Source organism: Drosophila hydei, unplaced genomic scaffold (genome assembly GCF_003285905.1).
Source record: "Drosophila hydei strain 15085-1641.00,03,60 unplaced genomic scaffold, DhydRS2 tig00008119-arrow-pilon, whole genome shotgun sequence".
In the NCBI taxonomy this organism is placed as follows: domain Eukaryota; kingdom Metazoa; phylum Arthropoda; class Insecta; order Diptera; family Drosophilidae; genus Drosophila; species Drosophila hydei.
In genome coordinates, this window is record NW_022045830.1 from 289,319 (window position 1) to 308,701 (window position 19,383).

The 19,383-nt window shown below is 41.4% G+C and overlaps 2 protein-coding genes across 3 annotated transcripts; both read left to right on the forward strand.

Moving 5' to 3' along the window:
• Window positions 1–7: 7 nt before the first annotated feature.
• LOC111605452 (fatty-acid amide hydrolase 2) lies at window positions 8–2,136 on the forward strand. Of its 2 annotated transcripts, XM_023323970.2 has the most exons (5): window positions 8–201; window positions 303–417; window positions 551–988; window positions 1,050–1,745; window positions 1,805–2,136. In XM_023323970.2, the coding sequence occupies exons 2-5, from the start codon at window positions 397–399 to the stop codon at window positions 2,087–2,089; spliced, it is 1,440 nt and encodes a 479-aa protein (XP_023179738.2). In that variant the 5' UTR covers window positions 8–201; window positions 303–396; the 3' UTR covers window positions 2,090–2,136. The 2 variants fall into 2 exon arrangements, with proteins under 2 accessions (XP_023179738.2, XP_023179737.2); XM_023323969.2 differs by having other exon boundaries at window positions 8–417.
• A 1,328-nt stretch (window positions 2,137–3,464) lies between these two features.
• LOC111605464 (tyrosine-protein phosphatase vhp-1) lies at window positions 3,465–19,257 on the forward strand. The gene is made up of 4 exons (XM_023323983.2): window positions 3,465–3,629; window positions 5,318–5,476; window positions 7,963–8,187; window positions 17,549–19,257. The coding sequence occupies exons 1-4, from the start codon at window positions 3,545–3,547 to the stop codon at window positions 18,436–18,438; spliced, it is 1,359 nt and encodes a 452-aa protein (XP_023179751.2). The 5' UTR covers window positions 3,465–3,544; the 3' UTR covers window positions 18,439–19,257.
• Window positions 19,258–19,383: the final 126 nt, after the last annotated feature.

The following is a 19,383-nucleotide window of genomic DNA, read 5'->3' on the forward strand; positions in this document are numbered from 1 at the left end:
TTCATTTTAACTCTCAACTCTCTACGCATGTGTGCGTGTGTATCAATAGCACTTTCGATTGCGCGATGTCAGTTACACACACACACAAAAACATTTCGCACGCTCTGGCTCTCCAACTCTCTCACTTGGACTATGTAAACAACTCTTGATAATCCATTTATTGGCACTCATTTAGTCGGTGTGTTGTCGGCGTCGAAGCAAGTAAGTCGATTCCGATCATTCACTTGCACTATGGAATTGTTGCTTCGTTTACTGTTAATATTCGTTAAATTTGTTGCTATTATTGTGAACGCGCTACAAAGTGCGTATATCTGGGCACGTGGACGTCGCATAAAACCCTATGGCCTACCAGCAAACAGTAATCCCCTGCTGTCGCTTAGCATTCAGGAGCTGCGCATGCGACTTTGCACTCGGCAGGTAATTGAAGCAATCGAAGAGAGAAAAGTTATCTTTCGAAAAACTTTTGTGTCCAGTAGACAATTGCGATTGAAATGGAAAATTTTTTTTTTTTTTTGCATACGGTTAGACTTTAAACTGTTTTAAATTTTAGATAACTGCTGTTGAGCTGGTAGGCGCTTATATAGAGCGCATAAAAGACGTGAATAGCCGTCTGAATGCAGTCGTGTCGGATCGTTTCGAGCAAGCGTTGCGGGAAGCTGCAACTGTTGATGAGCGCATATATGAATGTGGCGATGACGTGGCACAGCTGTTCGAGAGGCAGCCGCTACTGGGTATGCCCGTCACCGTGAAGGAGTCCTGCGCCCTGGCCAACATGTCTTTTACGGTGGGCAGCCTGAGTAGAAGCGAGCAAAAGGCAACAGAGGATGGCGTTGTGGTTGCCCGGATACGCGCTGCTGGAGCGATACCCTTGCTGGTGTCAGCCACGCCCGAGTACTGCTATTCGACGAATACGGACACTTTGCTTAATGGGCGCTGCGTGAATCCATTCGATTTTGAGCGCACGCCGGGCGGCAGCTCAGGCGGAGAGGTTAGTTGGCTGAGAGTACAGTAGAGATTCTATAAAATGGCCTCCCCAAAATCTTCTGTAGGGCGCATTGAATGGAGCTGGCGCCTCGCTCTTTGGCATCGGCTCGGACATTGCTGGCTCCATACGTATTCCCAGTCTCTTCTGTGGCATCTTTGGCCACAAGCCCACTGGCGGCGTGGTGACACCCGCAGGCCACTTTCCTGACTCCAGCGATGCAGACTTCCAGCGATATTTGGTGCTGGGCCCGATGTCGCGCTTTGCAGTGGATCTCTCCCAGCTGCTGGAGCTGATGGCCGGCGAGCAGGCGGCGCAGCTGCGTTTGCATGAGCCTCTCCAGCTGAAGCAGCTGCAGGTGCACTACGCTTTGGGCTTTGAAGGTCTCAATGGTTGGATGCATCAGGACGTGGAGCAGGAAATCAAAACATCTATACTCAAGGCTGTGAAACACCTGCAAAAACTGGAAGTTCCTGTGCAGCGGGCAAATCTGAGGAGCTTCAACAATTCCCTGGAAATCGCGCTCAGTGGCATTGCACGTTTAGGTCACATGCCGTTTGTGTTGGACGCTGGACCCGCAGCTGGAGCTGAGGGCAAAGTGCTGGAAACGTTGAAGCAGCTAATTCGAAGTCTTTGTGGCAAATCTTCTTATAATACGAATTCCCTAATCTTTGACCTAATGCGACGGTGCAATGCGTTTATGCCCGCCCCCCGGCTAGAGCAGTATCGCCGTGAGGCAGTGGCGCTCACTCGAGAGTTGACTGTACGTACTTCCACATAACAGCAGCATTGATTTAGCTCCATTTCTCTCTAATCCTCCAGCAATTGCTTGGTGAAAACGGCGTCTTGCTCTTTCCCACAATGCATGCACCAGCTCCGAAGCATGGCTGGACACCTTTGCAGCTGTGGGGCGTGGATTATACTCTGCTGCTTAATGTGCTGGGTCTGCCGGCAACGCATGTGCCCATGGGAATTAATGGAAAGGGTTTGCCCATTGGATTCTCGGTGATTGCAGCTCCTTATCAGGATCGTCTTTGCCTGCGTGTGGCTGTAGAATTGGAGCGCGCCTTTAGCGGCTGGCAACCACCAACTTCCAAACAACCTTAGATTAATTTGCTACACTCGAACTAAATGAACTTATTAAATTTAAATTTTCACAATAAAATTTTTAAGAGCGTTTTATTATTCAAATATTAGCTTGCGCCATCTATCGTGAAAATTAAAAACTAAAGTCGCATTTTAAGGAAAAACGTGCTAAAAAATCACAATAAAATATTTATACCTACATTTATAATAAGAAAACTACTGTTGATAAAAAAATCACAATGTATGGAAAAAAAAATTGAAGTGGGCTTAATTTTAAAATCAATTTGACCTGAAATTTAAACAATCATTTAAAAATCTATATAATATATTACCAAATCTTTAAACCAAAAAGAGCTCTGAGTAGTTAAATTAAAAACATGTACACGCATTGACTTGTATATTTATATATTTTAATATACAAATAGTAATCAAAATCATTGGAACAACATTTAATTTTGTTATTAGAATTCATATGATAATTTTATTTCCCGCCTTTTGCATGCAAATGGATTGTTGTCCACTTTTAGGGAATTACTACAGCATTTTTGGTATTTTTCCCTTAGCATTCACTAACAGATGTTATAACGCTTCTCTCACTCACTCTCTCAATTGCACACGCAACTTGCACCAGCCATTTCAGGGTAGCTGTATTGGTGAGCTCGCGTGTGTTTCGTTTCGTGTGTGTTTTTCGTATCAGCGTTACTTCTGTCGGGTTCACTTCGTTTGTTGTCATTGCGCGAGAGACTTTCAACAAGAACGGACGTCGATTTGTAAACGCGAGCATAAGAAAAAAAATTGACAATATTGTTGGGAAGATATTCCGCATAACAAATATAACACAGACCATAGCATGGGAACTTAGCGGATTAACCTACTAAATACGTGTCTCAGTGATACGAAATTATTGATAGAAAAGCGAGAGATCAGAAACGTGATCTTGTAGCTCAGTGTATCACATAACCAATCAAGCTGGTCCAGAAATATTGCCTTTGCGCGTAATCGTCACTTCAACAGAAATAGAAACGAGAACGTACAACATTTTGTACAACAATTAAATAAATGTGCGCGTGTTCAAAATTTTGAAAACGCAACAACAAGTGGAAATACAACAACAAGAAGAACGGGAACGGGAAGTGCTCGCTCAACAAGTGTTACGAATAAGCACACTGGGATTATCTAATAAACCAATAATATACACAAGACTCATACCCGCACCTCCCCAAAATAATAATAAAAGAGATTATATACCAAATAGGCAGCATAAATATTAAATTTAAACCAGTCAAGTGTTTGAGAGCTGTGTGTGTGTGTCTGTGCCTCTGTATGCGTGTGTGTATGTGAAACGAGCAACAGCAGCTACAACTAAACAACAACAACAACAAGAGCAGCAGCAACAATACGGCAACGTCAACAACACGCAATTGCTGTGAGCGCGACGGAGACAGCAACAGCGTGAGTCATAAAAGTGAAATAAAAATGCGGATAAAGAGAGAAGCGCCGTGTCTACTGTTATTTATGCCAATCCCAAATAATAATAACAACAACAACAATCGCATTGGTGGTAAGTAGGAAAACGAAATCAGAAAATAAATATTTAATTCATATTAGCTAGAATTACTCACAAGTATTTTGAGATTAAAAACGAGGCAATTTTCCCGCTTGGAATGCCTGCTGTTTACTTTATAAACTTTGCGCGCTCAAGCGAATACCGCTTATAGAGCAGGGGAGGGCGGGGAGCAGTACACACGTAAGCAGCAGTAGTAAGCAGTGTTGTTCGGGCATGCTTTTTTCCCGTCAAATCTAGCTTTTTTATAGTAACGGGCAGCGGAAATTGCGGCTTATTTACTGAACAGCGTTTTCATAATCATAAATGTATCATTTTATTGGGCTATATTAATGATTTTAGTAAATTATCAATTCTTATCTAAGTCATAAGCATTGCTTCCGCTGAGGTAATGTATGGTTTATATGCCAAATTTTCGCAACTCGAACTAGCCTTATTTTTTTATACTGTAAAATCGGCAGCACTATTGTTTAGTGTAAGCGTCGTCAACGTTTGTCTGCCGTGCGGGCTAACGCCTGCCCCTGCGCCCTGCGCGCCCAATCGCAAGCGTTTTTAACGAGTCAGACTCGAAGTCAGAAGAGGCAGAGCGTCGGTTTCTACTTACTTCATACGTGACTCACATTCGCGTGTCTTTCAGAAATAAAAGCAAACGAAAAAAGAAGCTTTTTTTGTGGTTCGTTGAGAAAAAAAATGTAAAGCAAAGCAGGTTTGTGCGACAGACTGGCAACGCTGGCAACGAAACCCGCTTTGAAACGACCTTTCGAGTACGAATTCGTCGGCACAGCAACAGCAACAACAAGAAGAAAAAGCAACAGCCTCTGTTGGCAGCGGGCAGCAACAACTCTAAAACTTGGCGAAGTTTCAGTACCCACACACATACCTATATGATTATATGTACATACATCTATATATGTGTGTATATGTTTGCATGTATATATGTATGTATGTGTGCAGTGCATTGGCATGCGATTTGACTTGTTTCTGTTAGCCACAACAACAACAGGCAGCACAACATTTCCTGCCGCGAGTGAAAACTTTATATATATTTTTTTTTTGTTGGTTTTTGGCTTTTGAGGCTTTGAGGTCGCTCGAAACTGATAAGCGAAGTTTCAGCTCTATACGAATTGTTGCTTGCTTGTGTTTTTTTTTATTATTATTTTTTGTGCCTTGCTCAGCATAAAAGCCACAACCGCTAGAAACTGTTTATGCGGCAGCCACTGTGACTGATAAGGTTTCTACTCCTCACACACAAACAGGCATACACTAACACACACATGCGTTCGCCTATTCCCTGCCATTCAGTCCAATGATAAGCGCTTTCCAAGCTCGTGTGCCCTTTTTCTCTTGTCGTGTAAAGCTTTGCATTTGGGCCTCGCTTTGGTTACGTTTTTGCCTCGCTCTGCCTTGTGCGCTAATCAAGCTGCGTGCCGAAATAAATGTCTTACGTCAGTTTGTCAAACAGCAGTAGCGAATATTTGCCGCTTTTTGTTGTTGTTTATTTGATTTGAATGTATGTATGTATCTACGGATGTATGTATGTCTTAATGTATTCATGTGAGTCGGCGCGACAAGTTTTTAGGTATTGGTTCAGATCGAAAGCTGACGTCATTTGATCGCAGCCGAACGAACAAAACTCAATTCAAAATCAAAGAAATCTGAACATAATAAATTTATCTGTATTGCAGCTAATCACAAGGACTATCCCAACAACAAGCGATCCAGGGAAAATCTGGCATGTGACGAACAGCAGCTGACGACGACGTCAACGGCAGCAATGAACGTTGGCAGCAATGGCGGCCGAACGCCGCCGCTCATGCGCAGCTGCTCCAGTCCGGCGGTTTACGGTAAGTAAGCTTGTAACTGTAACTAAATACATATGTTTACATGTACACATACGTAGAATATATTGCACATCAAGTGCTGAGCACTTTCGAAATTAACCAGTTCGTATCGCAGTTGCAATTCTACTTCCAGTTGCAGCTATCTATTTTACCTGCTCGTTTATCAGCTGTCAAATCTGTTATCTGCATATTTGCATGTACGCTGTTTGTGCTTTTCATTGCATTTCATTTCCTAGTCAGACAGCCTAGCTTAGAGAGACCTTCTCCAACACTATACTTGATTAGCTTTCGCTCTTTGCTGCATTCTGCCTCCCTCCATCGCTCGCTTGTTCGTTGGCTCGCTTGCTCGCTCACACACGCGCTGTGTAAAGCTCTGCTTAACATTATAAATAAACAATGTGGTTTTTGTTTTAGCACGTGCTGCTATGATAAACATGATGCCATTTTTGCTCTCGTTCAGATCGTTTTATTCTTTTCGCACGTTATGAAATACAACATATGCACCACAAGCAGCAAAACATGCACAACAACAATGAGAATAATTGCACTTGACAAAAGCAAAACAAAAAAAAGAAAAACTAAAAATTAAGAGAGTAGCGCGAAATGTTCAATGTCGAACTTTTGGCAGCTGTATTGCCAAATGTAACAAATTACTCATTACGTTACGCTATTTGCTGGCTGAGCTTTTGCGTGAAGTGCAAAGTGTACAGAGCCCATGAGCTCAGCCCTAAATCTTATTGCTGAATGAGCGAGGAAGAGAGGGAGAGGACTGCTCCTGCTGCGACAGCGGTGGCTGTCACTGGTCAGCCATGTGATCGCGCTGTGATGCAAATAGATTTCAATGTCGCGCAGTTTTTATGACAGCGCTGAGATTTCTTACTGCCATCTCGCTCTGACCAACACACGTTTTCGAGAGCTTTCACGCACAGGTCACTCAAATGGCTGTTGTTGTTAGTGCTTTCCAATGCATTTGAAATTTTCTATTCCTGTTTACGTCACTGGCTCGGCTCAGCCTATCGCTTTTGAGTCATAATTTGTACGTTTTGCAGTTGCTGTTGCTGTAATTTAATTGCATCTACTTAATTGTGTTTGTTTTTGCACTTACTGTTTAATATGTTCATCATTATCAGTAGATGGCGTAAATACCCCGCATTTCATATTATGACAAATCACATTTTTGGGGTCGTTTTCCTGTTTGTGTGTGTGTGTGTGGGCCTTACCCTGAAGGTGTATGACTAATGCAATTGATTTCCGTGCCACACTGTGACCCACAAAACGTAATTACAAATACTAAATGCAAGTATGTATATATGTGTGTGTGTGTGTGAGTATGGGCCCAAAACATTGGGCCAGTTGTTGCCTTGGCTATCAATTAACACGCGAGCGACAGAAATAATCGATGAATTGGAAACAGCCCGCAGCATAATGCGCAGCCAACTAAGCATAGGCCCCACAATAGATACATAGATACACAGATATACAGATACAAAGATAGATGAACTGAACGATTGTGCGCCTCATTGAAAGTGCTACGAACCCAACCAAAAAAAAATGAGAAAAAAACGACGCAAATTATTGTGAGATGGCAAAGCAACCGCAAACGCGCGGGGGAAAATGGGCAGAGGGCAGCACCTCCAACAACCCAATCCAATCACCCATCCAACCACCCCCGCACAGCACCCACCCAGCCTAGCCAACACCCCTGGCTGCTTGGCCCGCTGCCGCCCACAGCAAATGCCAATAAAACTAAACTGTGTGCGATTGCTCGAATGACTCATGCAACAACAAACGAAGCGAAGGCGCAGCAACAACAAAAATAAACAACAATTTGTTGTACGAAATTTAGACGCTGTTGTAAACACATACACACACAGGCAGACACACACATAGATGCACACAACAATAGATACACAGCGCTGATCATCAACATCATTTGTGGCAACGGCTCTTTTGTTGCATGACATCGCAATTGGCAGACCCCAAAGAAAGAGCTAGAGCTACACTGAAAAAAATCATTATAATAATAGTTGATAATAGAGCAAAGTTTGAAATCTTATAAGTTAATAGATACAGATTTTAAAAAACTAATATGAATTAAAAATAATTGTGAAGCTAAAAAAAAATCATCCCAAAATTTGCAGAAAAATTTAACTTAAGAAAATATTAATAAATTTGATTTAAAGTTTTCTGTGAAAAAATTATTCAGAGCTGAAGTTCTTAGAAACGCAGCAATCTCAAAGAACATTTTAAATCATAAATAAAAAATGAAAAAATAAAAAAAATTATAAATTATATTAAGTTCTAAGAAAACATGAAAATCTGCAAAATTATTATTCATTATTTTGAAAGGAAAAAAGTTTTGTTGAAATGAAAAAAAGTTTGATTTGATCAGAATTTATAACAAATTTTTATAACTTTTTTTTCGACCTATCGATTTATATCTGAAATATCCATATATTTAATTGGCAATTTATCGATTTCTTTTGCAGATATCGAAACACATCCCGCTTCGCCAGTATTCCCACATCTGCTGCTGGGCAATGGCCGCGATGCGGACGATCCCAGCAGCGTGGGCGCCAATTGTGTGTTGAATGTTACCTGCCAAAGTCCCAGCGAGAGTCATCTGCAGGGCCTGAAGTATATGCAAATACCTGCCAGCGATACGCCCCATCAAAATATCAAGCAATATTTTCAGGAGGCATTCGATTTCATAGGTAAGTTTATCCAACTATCGATAATCGATAATAATCGATAGACTGATAAAACAGGCTTTAAGTGAAAAGAATGGCGTAAGGGCGAGGGGCTGGGCTTTGGTGTCTGATTTGCGTAACGGAAAATTCACTTGCCTTGTCTTTTTTACTGCTGCCAAAGCAGTTTTTGCTTTTTCTTTTCACTTCTCTCTCTCTTTTCAAGGCATATTCAAAGCACAAGAAGCTCGTTTATTTAGTTAATTTTAAGTGTAATACGTATGTCTACATGTATACATACATACGTCTATATATACATGTACGTATATGTGTATTTGAATGTTCCGTCTGTGCTATAGTATCTATAGCCGTGGAATATTTTGCTGACGTCAATCGCATTTTTCCATTTTCGTTTTTCTCTCAGCAAAAGTTCTTCTACATTTAAAATTTTTTTTACTTAAATTTATTTATGTTTTTTTTTGTATAACTAGCGTTCTAGCGGCACGTGGGCGCACGAGCTTAACATTGTTATTTTTTTTCCTTCTTGATTTTTGTTTTTTAAATATTTTATTCAAAAACAATTGACAAATGTGTTTTGGGGCAGCTTTTTGAAGATCGCGTGCGGCTAATTTAGAAGTGTAATAAAATATTTTGACATGCGTTCTTGAAGATTAAAAATAAGTTGAAAAAAATAGATATATATTGAATACATAAATAAACTGCAGGAAATAAGGTATATTGAAAGTTTTGAATCATCAGCTTGTATTTATAGTTTTTTCAAATATATTTAAAAATTTTCTATTCAAATTCAAATTGAAAACTAACTGGAAAAGTTTGCTGAATTTCATAGGCAATTTACAGTGTTAATTGAAAGCTTTTTTCAAAGCTTTCGCTTGCTAATTTGTAGATTTATCAGCAATATTGCAACTTTAAATGCCTTTTTTTATATTTTCATAAATTATTTAAACTTATGTTTCATAATATATAATAATATAAAATAAAATTAAAATTTTGATAAAACGCAGTGTGAGCATAAATATGCCCCATCAACGCTGCGTAGGGTATATAACAATTTGTCTGCCTGGCTTCAGCCTAACTGTTGGAAGGGTCAGCGATTCCCGCCTACTTCCCATATCCTCTGAGCGCCTGCCAGCTCCTACGCTTTCCACGGCATTCGTCGGCAAAGCGACGTCATTGTTGTTGTTGCGTGTTGGCGTTGGCAGACAGCATGGCGGCTGCGGCGACGTTGCCGTCGTCATTGTTTGTCGTCGTTGTTGCGACTCGGCTGTGACTACGACTTCGACTTTGACTTCGACGTCGACGGCGACTGTGCTGCTCCTGTGTTTTGGTTTTGTTTGCGCTTTGCATAATGGTCGATGACGCTGACGTCCAGCTCAGAGTTCCATATTTACGCCATTACGCATAAATCTCTATATATATATACATATATATGTATGTGTGTGTGTGTGAAATGGAAACTTTATGCAAATTAGCCGTCGCAGCAGCGGCAGCGAGAACCGCAAACGTCCTTTCTGATAAGGGTTGTCACCCTGCCCGAGTGCCCTCTCCCTTGATTGTGCTTCGTCTAGCTGCCGCTACTGTTGGTGTACACGTTCTTTTTCTGGCCGCCACTGTAGACATGCCGCATGACTCATCGTTCGTTTACATGCAATGTGGAACAGCACACACACACACACATAAATATATACATATATTTACCGGGGCACACTCCTTGTAGCATTCAGCCATCCGCATCGATTTTTTCGTCTTATTGTTGCTATTTATTGCCGCCAGCGCCGCCGACGCTGCCAACGGCACTTCACCCCCGCCAGCTGTGGCTGTGGCTGCGGCTGTCGCTGCCCGCTGCGCTGCTGGGTCGCTACTTCTGCTTGTTGGCATATGTTCTATTTTTAAGCGCACGTCGCTCAGGACGACGCCGACGTATTTCGATTGTTGTTGTTGTTGTCGTCCGTCGTCATTTAGTTCCTGTTTATGAGTCATCGCTTCTTGCTTTTGTTGGCATTATCCTTGATGCGCGGCCTCGACAATGCGCTGACGTTGACGTCACAGCTGGCTGCCGTTGCTGTCGCCGTCGCCGTCGCCGTCGCCTTGATTGGTGCTGCTGCTGGCGCTGCTGGTGTTGCTGTCAGGTGCGTGTGCAGCAACAGCTGTTGGTTTTGGCTGATCATCTTCCATACGCATTTGTCTGGCTGTTTGAGGAAGCAACCAACCAACACCCACGCACTACCCCAACTCCTCTCGTTCAGCTCTCTCCAAAGCCAAAAACATGTTCAAGTATGCATTATTTTTGTAACTGTTCTGTTCGGCGCTCTCTCACACCAAGTTCTCGCGCTCTCACCACTCACTCACTCACTCACTCACTCACTCACTTGCTCGCTCACTCACTCGCTCGCTGTTTGCTGCCAAAACACATTAGTACTCAGGCACGAAATAAAAGAAGAAAAAAATATTGTGAACGAGTGCTATGAGTCATGATTTTGCCTCAGCCGTTGCCACCTCCCTCCCATTCCGTTCCGTTCCGTCCCATCCCGTCCCGTTCGTCCGGCTGCTAATGCCACTGGCACTGCCTGCCTTTTGCGCATTCGTTTTGTGTCATTGTTGTTGGCTCCGTCGTCACCTTATGCTTATTATTATTACTCTTATGATTGTCTGTATTTCTTATACTACTTATGATTTCTCATTGTTGCTGTTGCTGCTGCGTTTCATTCATTCATCACAATATAACAGCACTTTGTGTTGTCCATGCGTGCGCGCGTGCGAGCGAGATGGGGGCAAGCACCGCTAAGTGTTGCTTGAAAGCAACGTCTCATTACGAGTGAATTGTCGTGTTGCTCATGTCTCATTATGCTCGGACTCTGACTCTGACTCGGTTTTTGTCATTAACACTAGTTGAGCATAAATAGGTAAATGAGCTTTTCAGCACTATGGCCCCACTTGGCCTAGAAACCAATCAAACTAAACGAACGACCCACAAACAAGCATTTGACACACGATAAGCGGGCCCCAAAGGCCCAACCAATCAATTTTGAAAGTAACGCCAGCCTGTCTGATTAGACTGTACCTTAATAACACTGACTGTACAGTGTGCTCAGTAGAGGCACGCCAATTGGGCACACCTCGGCTGCACAGGTGATGGGCAAGAAAGCTCACTTATTAAATGCAATTTGGTTTCAATTACTGGAAACTTGGACTTATTGGAGAATATTACGAATATTTCTAAGAAATACATGTATTTAGCGAAAGAATATTCTAAAAGTTCAAACTTCTCGAGCATTCATCGTATATGCTGAGGTCTATATACACACACACATATATATATATATATATACATATATTTGTGCAGTTAACTTATCAAAAGTTTACTATCTGGTCGCCAACAGAGGCCTCTTTTGAGGCACGCCGGGGCATTCAAGTTGACGCACAGCTAAATAAACTCGAAACGGAGCCCGAGCCTTTCATTTACTTTTCCAGCACCTATACCTTTAGGTATATTTAAAATATATCTCTATTTGATAATAACACACACAGGCGCAACAACTAGTACAGAAGTTTTTATCAGACAGGTCTGACGAGCAAAGCGATTAGATAAGAGCTCGAGTCAAGTTTACGTGAACTCCACGAGCAGCAGTATTTGCAGCGAAATGTCAGAGATAGTAATGCTCAACGTTTGCCCAGTAATCCTGCAATCCCTGGGACTGGCTCGAGCGCTCCAACGTTCGATCGTCCGATGGCCCGATCGTCCGATCGCTAGCCGTCGGATGACTAACGCAACGAGCGGCCTCGAGGCGACATTTTTGTTGGCCCCGTGCACATAATTTCAATATTCGTCAGCGAGCTATTTATAAAATGCAAAACAAAAAAAAAAACAAAAAAAGAAGAAACACAAATCTCTTTCTGTGTGCAGGAATTTTGAAAATTTTCGAACTGTGCCGAGCGCAAGAAATTTGTATGAAAACACTTCATCATGAACATTGTATTATTACAAGGAAGAAATAACAAACGCCCCCGACGGATCTCCATGACACTCAGTATTACTACGAGAAAGAAAGAGAGAGAGGGGAGAGTCAGAAAGAGAGAGAGAGAGAGACTTACTCGCATAATTCTTGAATTTGTTTATAAAAACTTTTCGCGTATTATGAATCACAATATCGCGAGCCGGCCAGAAAGACATATATAAATATGTGTATATAGCCTCCGATATCCCCCTGCTCATTATTGGTGGCCGGGTTTTTGGGTTGAAGGCAATATCAAAGTGCGAGCGGCGCGCAAATCTCTCAAGTCGAACTTGGAACTGCTTTGTTTCCGTATGACTCGTCGTCGTTGTCGTTTCTCGTTGTCAAGTTGAAGGTCAGCTGCATATCCATCAGCTGCTTGACCGACTGATGATTCATGCTCCGGATCGATGGAGTGTCGTTCATCCTAAGGAGGCACCTGCAGCGATTGCAGCCCGGACTTCGGAACGATTACGATGCGGCGCTGGCGCTGGCGCTGCCTAGGCGCAGCTGAATGAGTAAGCGTTACGATTATTTTTGGGCGTGTTCGACTCGGGAGTTACTACAGTCGTGACATATATATGGAAAGAGACAGGGGCATGACTTGTCATATTAAGGATTTTATATTTCAATAACTTTGATTCATTATGAAGCTTTTAGTAGTGTTTGGAAGCTTAAGATATTCAACAAGTTAAGTAGCTCCTAACTAAGATACAACTGAAATGATAGAAAAATATTTGCAGCATCTGTAAAGCACTCTATATATGCTAAAAATCTGTATTACTCGATATCTTGCAAATATCAATCTTTAAATGGTGAAAAAACGTCTTCACTGTAATCGATAATTATCGATTTTAACTGAATTTGCTGAAATTAATGCATTCAGTTAGATAAACAAACGTGGGAACTGCTACACTTTTGATGCTGTTCAATAATTTTCATGCCTCGCCTTTGCCTGTCACATGCTCAGTCATAATTTTAGCATAGCCCACTTCCCTTTGATCATTTTTAATGGCTACAGGGTATTAACGGCAACTCGAAAGTAATTAAATATTTTAAAACAAACAAACTACTTGTTGCCCGGCGAGACACGAGCACAGACAAGAAACACACACGCACACACACACACACACACACACACATATATATATATATATATAGACCTACACATGTGAAGAGTCATATATAGACGATATCATGTTGCTGGGCTCTGGCTTTGGTCTGGTGGTTGTTTCACTCTCTTTCGCTGTTGCTTCTGGCCATGACTCACAGGAGTCGGTTGCAAGGTAACCGAGTGGCAGTCAGTCTGACTGACCCTTAGCGCCTTGGCTTAATCATCAACAGCAGCATCGCCAAAAAGTGAAAATGATTTGGGAATGGGAACAAGAATAACATTATTCTCAACGGATAGGCTCCGTCTGTTTGGCCCAGTTCTCTGTGACGCACCACAGGCACAGGCGATCGTCGGTTGTTGGCTCTGTTGCCGTTGTTGCTGTTGCTGTTGCTGTTGCTGTTGCACTTAATCATCCGACGCACGGTCGCACGACAGTTTTTGGCTACCCAAAGTTGGCATTACGCATCAGCCGCCCCAATTTGGAGTCACGACGACGTTGACGCCGTCGACAGCCCTATGAATGGGATTGCGCTTTAATAGACACGATTCAGAGCCACTCATCGCCGGGCTATGCGACAGCTTCGTTTAGTCATAAATGTCGCACCGTAATTGATGATTACTAATGCCTTCCCCGGTGGCATAAACAATATGCATATGGCCAGGCTATTGGCAATTACCATCTAAAACGGCTTTTTCTCGATAAAAAAAAGTATACCGTTCGACAGACGGTTTCCCCAGTCTCCAATCTCCAATTGCCAATTGCCAATTGCCAATCGCCAATCGCCCAACGCCTCAGTTCGAGTTCCGTTTCATATGAATAGACTACGTAACTTCCGTTGAAGATATGTCTGGGAATGTGCAACTCGCACTTGCCTAGCCTCATCTAAAAGGAATGTTCAAGTTCGCAAGTTAGATCATTTATATGAGAGAATCGTTCCGATTCTAGACGTGATCCAAATTTACAATCTTCATATATATAATATATTTAAATATAATACTATAATATAGTATAACACTGCACAATATTCTTGCGCTAGTTAAAAAGCTCTACGAATTCCGATTTCTATATCTATCGGCGCAAACACTTTGTTTATTCATTAAATATTTATCAACAAAGTCAAGTTCTTTTGATATTTCACATTACTCACTGCATTTTCATAATATTGAATGATGCAAGCGCAAACAAACAAGGATCTTTCAGTCATATGTGAAAGGCATGATGTCATAGACCATTTTATAAAGCAACCTAAATAAAGTTAATTGTATTAATTATCACAAGCTTAATCTAGGCACTCGTATATAACCTGATAATTCATATAGAGTGACTAGCTATATAAACACACACAATGCTGATCATGTTGACAAATTGCGGCTATAAATATCTATTCTTATATTATCCTGAACTTTTGTGGGCATATTGGCTATCAAGTATATAGAGATCACTATATCAAGCATACTTTATAGATTTATATCTCCAGACATTACTATTTAAGCTTCCTTCGTCTTCTTTTTCTATAGATTCAGATTGGAATTCAAATCTTTATTTAGTTACAAAAGTACAGCTCTTCACTCATATCAAGTATATTTCCTAGTTCCGCTTGGTATTTCATTATTATTTCAGCATTTTTTTTTCTTCTTCCAAGCCATTCAAGCTTAACTGGGGATTTGCACCCGGATTCTGCTTATTCATTGATTCAGTCAGTTCTCCAAAAACTTTTTGTAGATGTTTATCATAAATCGACTTGGGCATTTAAATATAATTTTGGTCTTCTTCTTCTTTTTCTATAGTTATGTTATTTGCTTAGTCTAACAGGAATTTTCAGCATTTCCTTGATGCGCTTGAGTATTCCAAAATTCTTCTAAAATTCTTGTTCTTTAGATTTGTAATATCCTTATCAATGGATGCTTGGCTTCTTCTATTAGTCAACTGTGATTTATGGCTTCAGAGTTCCGCTTAAAATGATCTCACTATAAATACATGCATATATATATTTATATATATATATATATATATAGTTAGCAGAGTCTGAGAAAGAACATCAAGTTGTTTGGCAAGTTCTTCCCCTCTTGGTGAGCGTTTAGCCTAGTCTAAGACTGGCTAATAGTGTCGTGGCCCACTGTCTGTTGCGGCTTTTCAGTGCCTCCTCAATGTGGCCAATGAGTCACACACACACACACACACACACACATGAGGCAGGCGGGTTGGGCGCGTTTATGGCGCGTTTTATGCGCGTTTTTAACTGTCTGTGCGACGGGGTCATTAACTAAGAGGATTTATGAGCAGCAGGCGCACGGTGACCAGTTGTCTGCTGACGACAAAAGCCTCAAGCACACACACACACACACATGTATAGCTCTGAGTATGTTTATTTTTGGCATTGCCTAGCATTGCGAATATGCTATATATATACAAATGTATGCTATATAGATATATCTATCCTTAAAAAAAATAGGCAGCTGAAATGGCTGACAATTTGTATTATCATCATGATGCAGCCGCCACAAACTTTTGAAATAATTTTATTTGAAAAAAGTTAATTTCAAAAAATCTAAAGTTATTTTATTTTTTTAAATAATTAAATTTTACAAAAAAATTTAAAACTATTTATTTTTAATTTAAATTAAATCAATTTTTTTTAATTTTTCCCGTTTAACTTATCTCCTTAACTTAACTTAACTTAACCAACTGCTGCAGCTGTTTGCTGTAGTGCTTGTCCACTGTACTTGACCAATTATCATTTTTATTTGCTATTATTATTTATGACTATTATTTATAATGGTTTTTCCACCTTTGACGACTCATAATTGCATTATCATCGTTGTTGCCACAGTTAACTTGTTTTTTATTTCATATGGCTCTCAATGCCTAATGGTGATAAGCATTAACTTGATTTGATTTTCCTGGCCACACTTGAAAACACCGCATGAAAGACATATTGTGTGTGTCTGTGTTTTTGTAATACAGTTACTTGTTGTACGTTGTTGTACAACAACAGCAAATAGTCGTTCGTTCGTCTTATCAGGCCAACACTTTGCACTCGTTCATTGATAAATCGCGCAGTGTGTGCGTGTGTGTGTGTGTTTGCTGTAGCTTGTTTTGTGATAAATTGCCTTTGCTAACCACTCGAAATTTCCAGGCGCAATTCACTAGAGGATTTGTACGCAATGTCGCTGCAAAAACTCTTATCACTGCTAACTGAATTATTGACTGTATTAGCTGGTAGGGGGCGATTGTAAGTAGGGGCTGGAGAGGTCTGCCAATAGATGGCGCCCGCCTGGCGAAGTGTCCGCTGACGACAACACGATGACTAATAGCGATTGACGAACTGCAAGGCTCAAAATGCTGCTTATCAGCTACGTCGTGTTTGGAAATCAGACAAGTGTATACATGCTTATATATACAGCACACAAACACATGCACACACATGCGTGTGTGTATATGAGTAATCATTGATTAGCAACTGCAAGGCTTGTACGCTCTCCCGCCCCTCTTTTGCGATTAGATAGCCATAGGCAAGAAATGCTGCGTAGGGTGGTTGCTATTTCAGCACCACCCCAAAGAAAAAATATATATATAAATACATGTATATGTGCGAGTATATATAAAACAGAAAACGAAAGGCTAAACGAAGCTGCGTATGTTGCCTGGCCTGGCGTACGTTATCTTGCCCAAAAATAACAACGTAAATTATGAGTTAATGTGCGCGAGTTTATGTGTGCGTGTGTGTGTAAATATTCTCGATTGCTGTGTTTGTCAATAAAGCGTTTGCATGACTCATCCATCCATTGCACAGCAAGCAGCACTCACACACACACACAAATACACACGCGCACTCAGACGCTAGCGTGAGAGCAATATACGCATACAATTACAATTTATTGACAGCGCTGAGCGAGCGCCAATATCAGCAACAACATCACAGCTTAAAAGCCCGCGGCAACAGAAAGTTTCTCACTTGAATACATGCTCAACTTAGTGAGCGGAAGAGCAGCTATGTGTATATGTGTGTGTGCATGTAGAATGAGAGAGCGCGAGAGCGCGTAAGTTGGCAGCAATTATTTTGCGTTGTCGATAAATTTTTCGAGCTGCTGCTGAATAATAATTTGTTTTAACTTTTATTTATTTATTTTTGCATTTGGCGTTACTAATTGGCAATTGTTGATGCAAATCGAGGCGCCTTATCAACTGATAAGCAAATATTATATTATTAAATGCAATTTTAAACAATTCTCATTTTTCTTTCTGATCTGTTTCTTGCAGAGGATGCACGCAAAACAGGTTCGCGCGTCTTGTTGCATTGTCATGCGGGCATCTCGCGCAGCGCCACCATCGCCATTGCCTACGTCATGCGATACAAGTCGCTATCGCTGATCGAGGCCTACAAGCTGGTGAAAGTGGCCCGGCCCATCATCTCGCCCAATCTGAACTTCATGGGCCAGCTGCTCGAGCTGGAGCAGAGCCTGCTGAAGAGCGGCGCCTTGGCGCCTCTGCCCACTGTAACATCCGCATCGCCCGCTGTCAGCAGCCAGTCGCCAGCATCTAGTCAGCTCGTGGAAGAGCCCGAGGAGGAGGAGGCGAATCAAATGCCAGTTTCACGCAAATCTAAATCGGATAGCGAGGCCATGGACGAGGACGTTTATGATTATGACGATGTGGATAGTGGTGCTAGCAGCTTTGCCGGCAGCAACTGCTCATCGCGACTAACCTCACCGCCCGTCACACCGGATGAGACGCCCTGCACATCGGCAGCGGCGGCGGCGGCATCATCGTCGTCGGCGGCAGCTACTGAACTGGATTCACCTTGCTCCAATAGCAGCAGCGGCGTCTACTCCATTTCAACGTCGCAAGAGTTCGCACCTGCTGCTGCTACGCCCGCACCTGTTATACCTGCTGCAACGCCGGCGACGTTGTCGCCCACGCGACCGCTGGCGCTCTTCAAGCGCAACTCGCCGGTTAAGCTGCGACTCAATCTCGAGCCCAGCTATAACACGCCAAACATACCAAAATCCATATCCTGCATATCCATACACAATGCCAGCCAGCACAGTCCGCTGCAGAGGGAGGCGCCAGCCACGCCCAGCTGTGAGCTGGCGCCCACAATGCCAGGTGACAACAACAACAATTTGGTGGCGGCCACGTCGAGTGATTGATGCATCAGGCGGAGGCGACGCCACCGACGCCCCAAAGCTGTGAATAAAATAAAACTTATGAGTACATTTAAGTGATGCGAAATTTTGTATTTTATATATACAGAGCATGATTGAATGGATTGATTGATTGTTGATTGATTGGTTGATTGATAGCTAGCCTCACTCACTACTGTATGAATTGAGCGTGTATATTTTGTACCTAAACAAAGGAAATGAAAACTTCTGAAAAACTAAGCAACAAACAACTAATGCATCCAAAAGTTTGTGACAAATGCGAACGGAATATGTAGTCTAATTTGTAATTTTAAAACCTTTGTAATCTATTTTGGATCACAACAAGAGAAAAGAACGGTAAAGAGAACCCGATGCAAAATGGATCAACTATATTCGTAAAGCATCGAACTATATATCTTGTGCTGCTATTATAAATTGTTTAAAAACCTCGTAATGTTTAATTTAGTATAATTTATGATGATAAGCAAATCTTAACTATTCATATAGTAAACAAAATAATCATAAACAAAAACAAAAACAAAAAAAAAGAATACAAAAAACAACAAAAGATTATAATGAACTTTACAAGCGCATTGCAAATATTTCTGCTAACTTGCCCAAAATCAACAAATTCACAAATCCAAATCCCCAATTAGAAAGATGTTTACTATATCTATAATACTATATTATCAAAACTGTTCTAAGTTTTATGCAACTACTGTATCCACACACACACATATATATTGTACACTCAGTCACGCTTTTCAAACTTATAATTGCATGTATGTATGTATTGTATATTTAAACTTTTTTCAAGTGAGCAAGCAACTTTGTTTGGTTTTGTGTTTGTGTTTTTCTAGTTTTAATTATTTATATAAAAAACAACAACAACAACAGAAAAGGAACAGATGAGAGAGAATTGTATGAACGAGAGAATTGTATGCAATCTGA